This window comes from Schistocerca nitens, chromosome 3 (assembly GCF_023898315.1).
Source record: "Schistocerca nitens isolate TAMUIC-IGC-003100 chromosome 3, iqSchNite1.1, whole genome shotgun sequence".
Classification (NCBI taxonomy): Eukaryota; Metazoa; Arthropoda; class Insecta; order Orthoptera; family Acrididae; genus Schistocerca; species Schistocerca nitens.
Window position 1 is genome coordinate 792433318 of NC_064616.1, and position 12349 is coordinate 792445666.

Below are 12349 nucleotides of genomic sequence, written 5' to 3' on the forward strand. Positions count from 1 at the left end.
GGCAAGATTCGTGACTGGTACATTTAGCCATCGCGAGAGCGTTATGAAGCTCATAGAAAGTTTGAAGTGGGACATTCTTGCAGATAGACGGCGCACCAAACGGGAGGGGCTGCTCACTAAATTCCGAAATCCGATCTTCACCGAGGATGTAGAGCACATATTACTACCACCAACTTCTAAATCGCGCAATGATCACCATTCAAAGATAAGGGATATTAGAGCTCCTGCTGAGGCGTTCAGACAGTCGTTTTTCCCTCGCGCGATCAGAGAGTGGAACAGAGGGGGGGAAATATGACTTTGGCGCGAATTGTGCCCTCCGCCACACACCGCTTGGTGGCTAGCGGTGTATATATGTAGATGTAGATGAACCAGTTATTGTCTGAACCACAAGCAGTGTAACTTAAATCAGGAAATTGAACTCAATGAAAGCAAATAATCACAAATGCAAGAGCCCTTACAAAAAAATTAATAGTACTGGAAGAAACAGATAATAATCAGCTACTGTTCACTTCGACACAGAAGTAAGTTAAATAGCACAATACTAAACAACGTAATGAAACTGTGTACACCCGATGAGCTGCTCCTAGTCCTACTGAACTCCATGCTGCTTTGATTCAAAGCCGTTTTCTTGTGGCCAGATCTTTTCCTACATTCCAATCACCACTTTCTCTTCTGAATGTGAAAATATTTTATTATCACCCAACTACATAGGGAGAAATGATCATCGCAATAAAATAAGGGAAATCGGAGCTCGTGCAGAAAGTTTCAAGTGCTCATTTCTCCGGTGCGCTGTTAGGAGTGGAGTGGTAGAGAAATGGTCTGAAAGTGGTTATAAGAAACCTCTGACAGGCACTTAAGTGTGAATTACAGATTAATCATGAAGCTGTAGATGTATAATAGGGAAATAGGTTCATTTTTTAACACATTCACTCTGGCATCAGATATACACACTAGTGATGGATTAGTAATGATAAGTAATTCAGATCATTCGGATACTTTTGAGCTCATAACGTATGGTGATTTGCTACGGTCATCGTGATGTCGATGTGACATGGCGTGACGAACGCTATGTTGACGCGACGTCGAGAACAGTGGGACTACGCTCTCTTGTTTGGAAAAATACGTAAAATTGAGGAAAACATGGGAAAATATGTAAGAATGTGAAAAAATATGAAAAATTGTAAAAAACAGGGAAACATAGGTAAAATTGTGGAATATATGGGAAAAGATGAAAAATAAGAGTTGTTACTTATATTTCTGGGTGTAGTTTCAGCTGGTGACTCGAATGGCGAGAATCACATAATATAAATTTAATTTGTTATTAACAATCATCCACTCCTTCGACCTCGCGTGACATGACTCAACATAATTACAATACGATTTATTACTAAGATATAACCAAATTATGATCGTCTCCCTGCGTTGCACAGTTTCATGATGATGCCACCCACTCAAGTGCTCTAGTTATAAATGCAGGGGTGTGTTAAAATCTTATTGGACCAGGGAGGAGGTGTGTGTGGGGAGGAGGCGAAGGGGGCGGATTGGGGTTTCCCGCCAATTTTGCTTCACATGATCGGTATAAAGTCATGTATGACCTTGAATATACCTTATACAATTGCCTTAAGTGTGTGGGTAGACCAGGGATGATTTTGTGGGAAGGATGGGTGTGATATTTAATCTAACTTGCACAAGTGTGTCACCTCACATCGGAAAGTCCTTATCAGTGACCTTCAGATAAGTTTGTTATTTCGGCCATAACGTGAACTAACAACCTACTATTTATCAGTTACAGCGTTCTCTTATTACCGGAACTGTGGGTCCTCTATTCCCCTTATCCCTTGCCTTGAATTAGCCATTGATAACTTCCGACACTTTCGAAGACATCAAGAGCTCAACAGTTGGGAAGTGGGGAGTAAAAATTGTAGAGGGAGACCAAAGGACGAATGCCGTAAGCAGAATCAATAGCATGTTGATTGCAGTAGTTACCTGGAGCTGAAGAGGCTTGTACACAATAGAATAGCTTGGAGAGCTGCTTCAAATCAGTCTGAAGACCACAACAACAATACATTAAGCGAGCAGTATAGAAAACCATAAAGAAACTTTGGAAAGTAATTAAAGTCCAGGAGAAGGGATAAAAACTTCAGATATGTCGATGACGTCTTAATTCTCTCAGAGATGAAAAAGGACTTGAAAAATAAGCTCAAAGGAATAGATGGTGTCTTGAAAACAGGTCATAAGAATAACATCAACAATAGTGAAACAAAGGTAATGGAATGCAATAAAGTAACTTAGGCGACGCTCATTGAATTAGATTAGGAAAGGAGGTACGAAGAGTAGTAGATGAGTTTTGCTATTGAGTAGCACAAAAACTGATGATGGACGAAGTATAAAAGTTGTAAAACGCAGACTATCAATACGAAAGTGTTTCTGAAATACGTTTGTTAAAATAGAATATAGATTTATGTGTTAAGAAGACAGTTTTGGACATTTTTGAAGATTAGATGCGCAAATCGAATAACTAATGAAGAGTTACTGAATCAAATTTGGGAGGAAATATATTTAGGGCATAACTTCACTGAAAAAAGGGATCAGTTAATATGTTACGCCCTGAGGGATTAAGCAATCGCCGATTTGGTAATCTGGGGGGGGGGGGGGGGGGGATGTGAAAAGGCGAAATCGCGTGTACAACTGCGTGAATCATCCACTGTCCTGCTCCCTGCCCTCACAGCGCATAAAGCATCATACTGTAGGTGTGGTGTAACTTTGTCCTCACACTGACAGTGTGTAGCAGTCTGGTCCCTTTAATCCCACAAACCAACCAACCAACTGACAGTATAGTGCATGATACATTAACGACGCGAAGACGTAGCGGAAATGTACTTCATTGAGAGTGGACTACAAACTCAATGTAATATGCATATTTTGATAAAGACCCAAAAATTCTGTAGCGGCAGTATGATGGCATCGGTCGTCCGAATGCGATCGTAATAACGAGTTGCATTCGTAATTCCGATTGATCTGATTTCTACATTTACGTATACAACCGTCCTCTGCAAGTCACTGTAAAGTGTATAGTAGAAGGTACTTCCTACTGTATCAGTTATTTGGACTTATTCCAGTTCTGTTCACGTCTGGAGCACAGAAAGAATGACGTTTTAAGCGCCTCTGCATGAGTTGCAATTAATTTATAATCTTGTCCTTACGATCCCTAGGTGAGCGATAAGTAGGAAGTTCTAGTGCGTTTCTACACTCCTGGAAATGGAAAAAAGAACACATTGACACCGGTGTGTCAGACCCACCATACTTGCTCCGGACACTGCGAGAGGGCTGTACAAGCAATGATCACACGCACGGCACAGCGGACACACCAGGAACCGCGGTGTTGGCCGTCGAATGGCGCTAGCTGCGCAGCATTTGTGCACCGCCGCCGTCAGTGTCAGCCAGTTTGCCGTGGCATACGGACCTCCATCGCAGTCTTTAACACTGGTAGCATGCCGCGACAGCGTGGACGTGAACCGTATGTGCAGTTGACGGACTTTGAGCGAGGGCGTATAGTGGGCATGCGGGAGGCCGGGTGGACGTACCGCCGAATTGCTCAACACGTGGGGCGTGAGGTCTCCACAGTACATCGATGTTGTCGCCAGTGGTCGGCGGAAGGTGCACGTGCCCGTCGACCTGGGACCGGACCGCAGCGACGCACGGATGCACGCCAAGACCGTAGGATCCTACGCAGTGCCGTAGGGGACCGCACCGCCACTTCCCAGCAAATTAGGGACACTGTTGCTCCTGGGGTATCGGCGAGGACCATTCGCAACCGTCTCCATGAAGCTGGGCTACGGTCCCGCACACCGGTAGGCCGTCTTCCGCTCACGCCCCAACATCGTGCAGCCCGCCTCCAGTGGTGTCGCGACAGGCGTGAATGGAGGGACGAATGGAGACGTGTCGTCTTCAGCGATGAGAGTCGCTTCTGCCTTGGTGCCAATGATGGTCGTATGCGTGTTTGGCGCCGTGCAGGTGAGCGCCACAATCAGGACTGCATACGACCGAGGCACACAGGGCCAACACCCGGCATCATGGTGTGGGGAGCGATCTCCTACACTGGCCGTACACCGCTGGTGATCGTCGAGGGGACACTGAATAGTGCACGGTACATCCAAAGCGTCATCGAACCCATCGTTCTACCATTCCTAGACCGGCAAGGGAACTTGCTGTTCCAACAGGACAATGCACGTCCGCATGTATCCCGTGCCACCCAACGTGCTCTAGAAGGTGTAAGTCAACTACCCTGGCCAGCAAGATCTCCGGATCTGTCCCCCATTGAGCATGTTTGGGACTGGATGAAGCGTCGTCTCACGCGGTCTGCACGTCCAGCACGAACGCTGGTCCAACTGAGGCGCCAGGTGGAAATGGCATGGCAAGCCGTTCCACAGGACTACATCCAGCATCTCTACGATCGTCTCCATGGGAGAATAGCAGCCTGCATTGCTGCGAAAGGTGGATATACACTGTACTAGTGCCGACATTGTGCATGCTCTGTTGCCTGTGTCTATGTGCCTGTGGTTCTGTCAGTGTGATCATGTGATGTATCTGACCCCAGCAATGTGTCAATAAAGTTTCCCCTTCCTGGGACAATGAATTCACGGTGTTCTTATTTCAATTTCCAGGAGTGTAGTTTCATCATTTAAAGCTAGCTGCTGAAATTTGTAATTAGACTTCCTCAAGATAGTTTGTGTCTATCTTAAAGTGTCTGCAGGTTCAGTTTCTTCCTCTGTGACGCTATCTCACAGGTCAGACAAACCTGTGAACATTTGTGCTGCCCTGTTCTGATGTCGATACTAGCGAACAACAATATCATTCAGTTTTCCTCCAATTAATCGACATCTTTCGTCGACCTTCTGGTACATGTATTACTCAGTTCAACTGTCTCAACATGGCACCTAAACGATAGGGCCGTATGATCTGGAGACTACTGTACCAGCCACGGAAACGCGTCCTGATGGCAGAAGAATGTTAGTTTCAGTGACGCAGACCTTTTGCTGTGGTTGTTATTTAAAACACGGGTTTCGAAGAAAGCCAACCTAAATGTGCTCATCTACACTGTTTTGGGAGGCGTGATCGGTTACGTTAGGTTGCCAGCACTAGGTTCTTCTAACTGTCATAATGGCTAAATGGTTCAAATGGCTCTGAGCACTATGGGACTTAACATCTATGGTCATCAGTCCCCTAGAACTTAGAACTACTTAAACCTAACTAACCTAAGAACGTCACACAACACCCAGTCATCACGAGGCAGAGAAAATCCCTGAGCCCGCCGGGAATCGAACCCGGGAACCCGGGCGTGGGAAGCGAGAACGCTACCGCACGACCACGAGCTGCGGACTAACTGTCATAATGGCTTATATGGAGCTCCCTGGTATATTCGAGAGCGAAAGTCCGTTCAAATTTAGCACAAAGAGCTTCCTTACAACGGCAAATTACGACCAGCAAAAAGTATGGAATGTATATCACGGTATCATTGCTGTTTATTTGATACACTCGTTCCCCCTCGCAAAGTACTTACAATCGTGAATGAAGTTATAGTCAAAATTAATTAATATCGTAATATCATTGCTAGCTCGAAAGGCTTGTTAATCTCTAATTAACCTAATTCTGGAATACACTAAGCAGGTTCAAATGGACGTAGGTTGCGGTAGTTATGCAGATACGAAGACGCTTTCTGAGGGCACCAACAACTACTACTACCTACTCGTAATTCTAATGTGGCGATAACAGTTTGCCGCCCTCGAAGAGAGTTGCAGCACAGGTATTGGGAGTGGAGGGTGTGGGTGGTGATGAATGGTTAAAGTTGTCGAAGCAGAACAAGGCTACACTACGGTAAGCAATCTCTAGTAGAGGGACGCTACATCAGTTAGGAAGAGATGAAGCGGTAAGCACAAAATGAATTATCCTGGGGAGCTGTTTGAAACCGGTCATCGCGTTGATAAACAAATCTACCTCTACATGGTTACTCTGCAATTCACACTTAAGTGCCTGGCAGAGGGTTCATCGAACCATTTTCATACTACTTCTCTACCATTCCACTCTCGAATGGCGCGTGGGAGAAAGGAACACCTAAATATTTCCGTTCGAGCTCTGATTTCTCTTATTTTATTATGATGATCCTCATTTCTCCCTACGTAGGTGGGTATCAACAAAATATTTTCGCATTCGGAAGGGAAAGTTGGTGATAGAAATTTCGTAAATAGATCTCGCCGCAAAGAAAACCGCCTTTGTTTCAATGACTGCCACCCCAACTCGCGTATCATATCAGTGACACTCTCACCCCTATTGCGCGATAACACGAAACGAGCTGCCGTTCTTTGTACTTTTCCGATGTCCTCCGTCAATCCTACCTAGTAAGGATCCCGCACCGCGCAGCAATATTCCAGCAGAGGACGGACAGGTGTAATGTAGGATGGCTCTTTAGTGGGTTTGTCGCATCTTCTAAGTGTTCTGCCAACAAAGTGCAGTCTTCGTTTCGCCTTGCCCACAATATAATTTGTGTGGTCTGTCCAGTTTAAGTTGCTCGTAATTGTAATTCCTAGGTATTTAGTCGAATTGACAGCCCTTAGATTTGTGCGATTTATCGTATACCCAAAATTTATCGTATTTCTGTTAGTACCCATGTGGATGACCTCGCACTTTTCTTTGTTTAGTGCCAATTGCCACTTTTCGCACCATACCGAAATTCTCTCTAAATTATTTTGTAAATGGAATTGATCACCTGATGATTTTACTAGACGGTAAAGTACAGCGTCATCTGCAAACAATGTAAGGGGGCTGCTCAGATTATCACCTAGATCATTTATGTAAATCAGGAAAGCAGAGGGCCTATGACACTACCTTGCGGAACACCGGATATCACTTCTGTTCTCCTCGATAATTTACCGTCTGTCACTACGAACTGTGAACTCTCTGAGAGGAAATCACGAATCCAGTCACACGACTGAGACGACACTCCACATGCACGCAAAACATCAAATCGTTAGAAGAGTGTAGGGGTTGATTTGACTTTCCAAGTAGACAGTGTTGTGTACAGCGTTTGTGCTATGGCGAATGGAGAGGAGTGCGCACCTGCACCTCTGACAGGTTGAGGGCGGCGGCGATCTGGGAGCGCTCGGTGAGGCTGAGGTACTTCTTGGCGTGGAACTCTCGCTCCAGCTCCAGCAGCTGGTCGCTGGTGAAGGCGGTGCGCCGCCGCCGGGACTTGCTGCTGCCCACGGCCGCGTGCTGGATGTCGCCGCGCCTGTCTGCAACACCACACCACAAAGCACGAGTACCATCTGCAACTCACAGCAGTCACGACTATTTTGTGTTATTTATTCTTATTTCATTCCTCCTAAGGAGACTGGCCTGGCCGCATCGAAGTATTTGCTTGTCAGCCGTACAAATAGTGAAAGCAACTATACGGGAGCGTTAGACACAAACGTGTAACTGTTACCTCGAAAAAGTAAAGTAACGAAACAAATCATTTGTTTGTTCGCAGGCATAGGTCTGCAGTCGGCATACACATTGAAAAGCCAGTACAACAATGCCTAAGACCCCTCTACTGGAGCCGGCGCAACAGCCCATCGATGAAGCGCAGTGTCGTGCGGTCATATATTCGTTTTTTGCATCTGAAGGATAATAATGCGTTAACAATCCCTACTGAGTTGCTGGAAGTGAATGGTAACTACAAGGCTACATCTACATCTTCATTTATACTCCGTAAGCCACCCAACGGTGTGTGGCGGAGGGCACTTTACGTGCCACTGTCATTACCTCCCTTTTCTGTTCCAGTCGCGTATGGTTCGCGGGAAGAACGACTGTCTGAAAGCCTCCGTGCGCGCTCGAATCTCTCTAATTTTACATTCGTGATCTCCTCGGGAGGTATAAGTAGGGGGAAGCACTATATTCGATACCTCATCCAGAAACGCACCCTCTCGAAACCTGGCGAGCAAGCTACACCGCGATGCAGAGCGCCTCTCTTGCAGTGTCTGCCACTTGAGTTTGCTAAACATCTCCGTAACGCTATCACGGTTACCAAATAACCCTGTGACGAAACGCGCCGCTCTTCTTTGGATCTTCTATCTCTTCCGTCAACCCGATCTGGTACGGATCCCACACTGATGAGCAATACTCAAGTATAGGTCGAACGAGTGTTTAGTAAGCCACCTCCTTTGTTGATGGACTACATTTTCTAAGGACTCTCCCAATTAATCTCAACCTGGTACCCACCTTACCAACAATTAATTTTATATGATCATTCCACTTCAAATCGTTCCGCACGCATACTCCCAGATATTTTACAGAAGCTACTGCTACCAGTGTTTGTTCCGCTATCATATAATCATACAATAAAGGATCCTTCTTTCTATGTATTCGCAATACATTACATTTGTCTATGTTAAGGGTCAGTTGCCACTCCCTGCACAAAGTGCCTATCCGGTGCAGATCCTCCTGCATTTCGCTGCAATTTTCTAACGCTGCAACTTCTCTGTATACTACAGCATCATCCGCGAAAAGCCGCATGGAACTTCCGACACTATCTACTACGTCATTTATGTATATTGTGAAAAGTAATGGTCCCATAACACTCCCCTGTGGCACGCCAGAGGTTACTTTAACGTCTGTAGACGTCTCTCCATTGATAACAACATGCTGTGTTCTGTTTGCTAAAAATTCTTCAATCCAGACACACAGCTGGTCAGATATTCCGTAGGCTCTTACTTTGTTTATCAGGCGACAGTGCGGAACTGTATCGAACGCCATCCGGAAGTCAAGGAAAATAGCATCTACCTGGGAGCCTGTATCTAATATTTTCTGGGTCTCATGAACAAATAAAGCGAGTTGGGTCTCACACGATCGCTGTTTCCGTAATCCATGTTGATTCCTACAGAGTAGATTCTGGGTTTCCAAAAACGACATGATACTCGAGCAAGAAACATGTTCTAAAATTCTACAACAGATCGATGTCAGAGATATAGGTCTATAGTTTTGCGCATCTGCTCGACGACCCTTCTTGAAGACTGGGACTACCTGTGCTCTTTTCCAATCATTTGGAACCTTCCGCTCCTCTAGAGACTTGCGGTACACGGCTGTTAGAAGGGTGCAAGTTCTTTCGCGTACTCTGTGTAGAATCGAATTGGTATCCCGTCAGGTCCAGTGGTCTTTCCTATGTTGAGTGATTCTAGTTGCTTTTCTATTCCTTGGACACTTATTTCGATGTCAGCCATTTTTTCGTTTGTGCGAGGATTTAGAGAAGGAACTGCAGTGCGGTCTTCCTCTGTGAAACAGCTTTGGAAAAAGGTGTTTAGTATTTCAGCTTTACGCGTGTTATCCTCTGTTTCAATGCCATCATCATCCCGGAGTGTTTGGTTCTGCTGTTTCGAGCCACTTACTGATTTAACGTAAGACCAGAACTTCCTAGAATTTTCTGTCAAGTCGGTACATAGAATTTTACTTTCGAATTCACTGAACGCTTCACGCATAGCCCTCATTACGCTAACTTTGACATCGTTTAGCTTCTGTTTGCCTGAGAGGTTTTGGCTGCGTTTAAACTTGCAGTGAAGCTCTCTTTGCTTTCGCAGTAGTTGCCTAACTTTCTTGTTGAATCACGGTGGGTTTTTCCCGTCCCTCACAGTTTTACTCGGCACGCACCCCCGCCAAGAGTGCAAGCACAGCAGTGGCGCAAAAACGTATCTCCCCCCCCCCCTAGGAAAAATAAAAGGAAAACAAGAAAGACGGTTGAAGAATGGATCAGGACCGGCGCAAGAGTTCACCTGGCGTACCTCGGCCTGAGACTGTAATCGCACGCTGCCACAGTATCCAGTCAGCCGTTGTGGCCGAGCGGTTCTAGGCGCTTCAGTGGGGAACCGCGCTGCTGCTACGGTCGCAGGTTCGAATCCTGCCTCGGACATGGATGTGTGTGATGTCCTTAGGTTAGTTATGTTTAAGTAGTTCTATGTCTAGGGGGCTGATGACCTCAGATGTTAAGTCCTATAGTGCTTAGAGCCATTTGAACCACAGTATCCATTCGTCCAAGTAGCGGCCGCGTGAGATTAGCCGAACGGTCTTAGGCGCTGCAGTCATGGACTGTGCGGCTGGTCCCGGCGGAGGTTCGAGTCCTCCCTCGGGCATGGGTGTGTGTGTTTGTCCTTAGGATAATTTAGGTTAAGTAGTGTGTAAGCTTAGGGACTGATGACCTTAACAGTTAAGTCTCATAAGATTTCACACACATGTGAACATTTTTTGAATAAATGACTACAACCAAACAGGCGTCACATAGATGTGTGTTAACAGTGCAAATGGTTCATACTGCTACCGACTACGCAGCCAGCTCACATTCATCAATGAAGTTTTTGCTGCAAGTTCTCTATGATATTGTAGTATCTCAAAGGTTGGCAAGTGGGGTGTTGAAGCAATATGCTATCTGACTGAACAAATCCGATTTTTTCTGATTTATGCCAGCTGAAGACTGGAGTGAAACTGTTTAGGCTATATTGCATCAAATTATTTGGTAGAGCAATAAGTAAAATATCCACACATCCAAATACCTTTGACGATATTTACAACTTCAGTGACCTGCAGCATTTTTTCAATGACGTTTCACCAAATTAAAGACGATAAAAAACCATTTCAGGTCGAATGTAGGTGATCTAGACTGTCAAAAATCAGCTATCTTGTCGATAAAATACGACACATTGCTAACTTTGACTTCAATGACATAACCAACACCCACAGCTGCAGAATTGGGGCCACCGAAAATCCTAGAACTGTCGTGGAAACTGCATTACAAGACGAGAAAGTACTGGTGTGGTGTGAATCTACCATATCAGAGCCGGCCAGTGTGGCCGAGCGGTTCTAGGCGCTTCAGTCTGGAACCGCGCGACCGCTACGGTCGCAGGTTCGAATCCTGCCTCGAGCATGGATGTATGTGATGTCCTTGGGTTAGTTATGCTTAAGTAGTTATAAGTTCTAGGGGACTGATGACCTCAGATGTTAAGTCCCATAGTGCTTAGACACATTTGAACCATATCAGCCGTAATCGCACCCTCTTTCAAATGTTCAAATGTGTGTGAAATCTTATGGGACTTAACTGCTAAGGTTATCAGTCCCTAAGCTTACACACTACTTAACCTAAATTATCCTAATGACAAACACACACACACCCATGCCCGAGGGAGGACTCGAACCTCCGCAGCCGCTCAGTCCATGACTGCAGCGCCCTAGACCGCTCGGGCACCCTGTTTCTTCGAGGGAATCTGGAATGTTGTGTCTCAAACTGTCAGCGCGATGGTGCGAGGTATGCCCATATGTTACAGAGTCTCATCATCCCTAATCTGGCTGGTAAACACGTGATGGAAGTTATGACTGTTATGCTGTATGGTGCTCCATCCCATGTTGCTGGACTTGTGGAATACATCTTGCACATGCTGAGCCACAACTTCCGTTGGAAGCCTTTTCATCTCACAGTATTAATTGCAACCGACTTCCTCAATTGTTTGCTGGATTTATTCCAAACTCTGTCTTCCTTTGAAGTGTTTACCCGCTACAGCCGCAGCTATTACCATAGGACCTATTCCCTGATGTCTTAGCAGATGTCCTACCATTTTGTCCCTTCTTGTTAGTATTTTCCATATGCTCTTTTCCTTACTGGTTATGCGATCTACCTCCACGTTTCTTATATTATCAGTTCACCTAATTTTTAACATTCTTCTGTAGCACCGCATCTAAAATGCTTTGGTTTTCTTCTGTTCCTGTTTTCCCACAATCCACGTTTCACCACCATACAATGCTGTGCTCCAAACATACAGTCACATACATTTCTTCGTCACATTAAAGCCTATGCTAACAGACTTCTCTTGGCCAGGAATGCCCTCTTAGCGAGTGCTAGTCTTCTTTTTATATAAAGCTTCTTCCGTCCATCTTGGATTATTTCGCTGCCTAGGTGGCAGAATTCCTTAATTCCATCTACTTTGTTTTCCCCGATTCTGTTGTTAAGTTTCTCACTGTGCTCATTTCTGCTACTTCTCATTACCTCCATCTTTATTCGATTTACTCTCAATCCATATTCTGTACTCATACACTGTTTATTCCATTCAACACATCTTGTAATTCCTCTCCACTTTCACTGAAGATAGCAATGTCATAATCGAATCTTAGCTTTGATATCCTTTCACCCTGAATTTTAATCCCACCCTTGAACCATTCTTTCATTGCCGACACACCTTCTTCGGTGTATAGGTTGAACAGTAGTGACGAAAGACAACATCCATGTCTGTCTTACACCCTCTTTAATCCGAGCACTTCGTTCTTGGTCTTCCACTCT

At 45.2% G+C, this 12349-nt stretch overlaps 1 protein-coding gene across 1 annotated transcript in view; it reads right to left on the reverse strand.

The window, feature by feature from the left end:
- Window positions 1-12349, reverse strand: part of LOC126249430 (homeobox protein Hox-B4) — a 413208-nt gene that overhangs the window by 111606 nt on the left and 289253 nt on the right. Inside the window, exon 2 of the mRNA XM_049951082.1 lies at window positions 7114-7289. Coding sequence (XP_049807039.1) covers window positions 7114-7289 — 176 coding nt within the window. The remainder of the gene's footprint in view (window positions 1-7113; window positions 7290-12349) is intronic.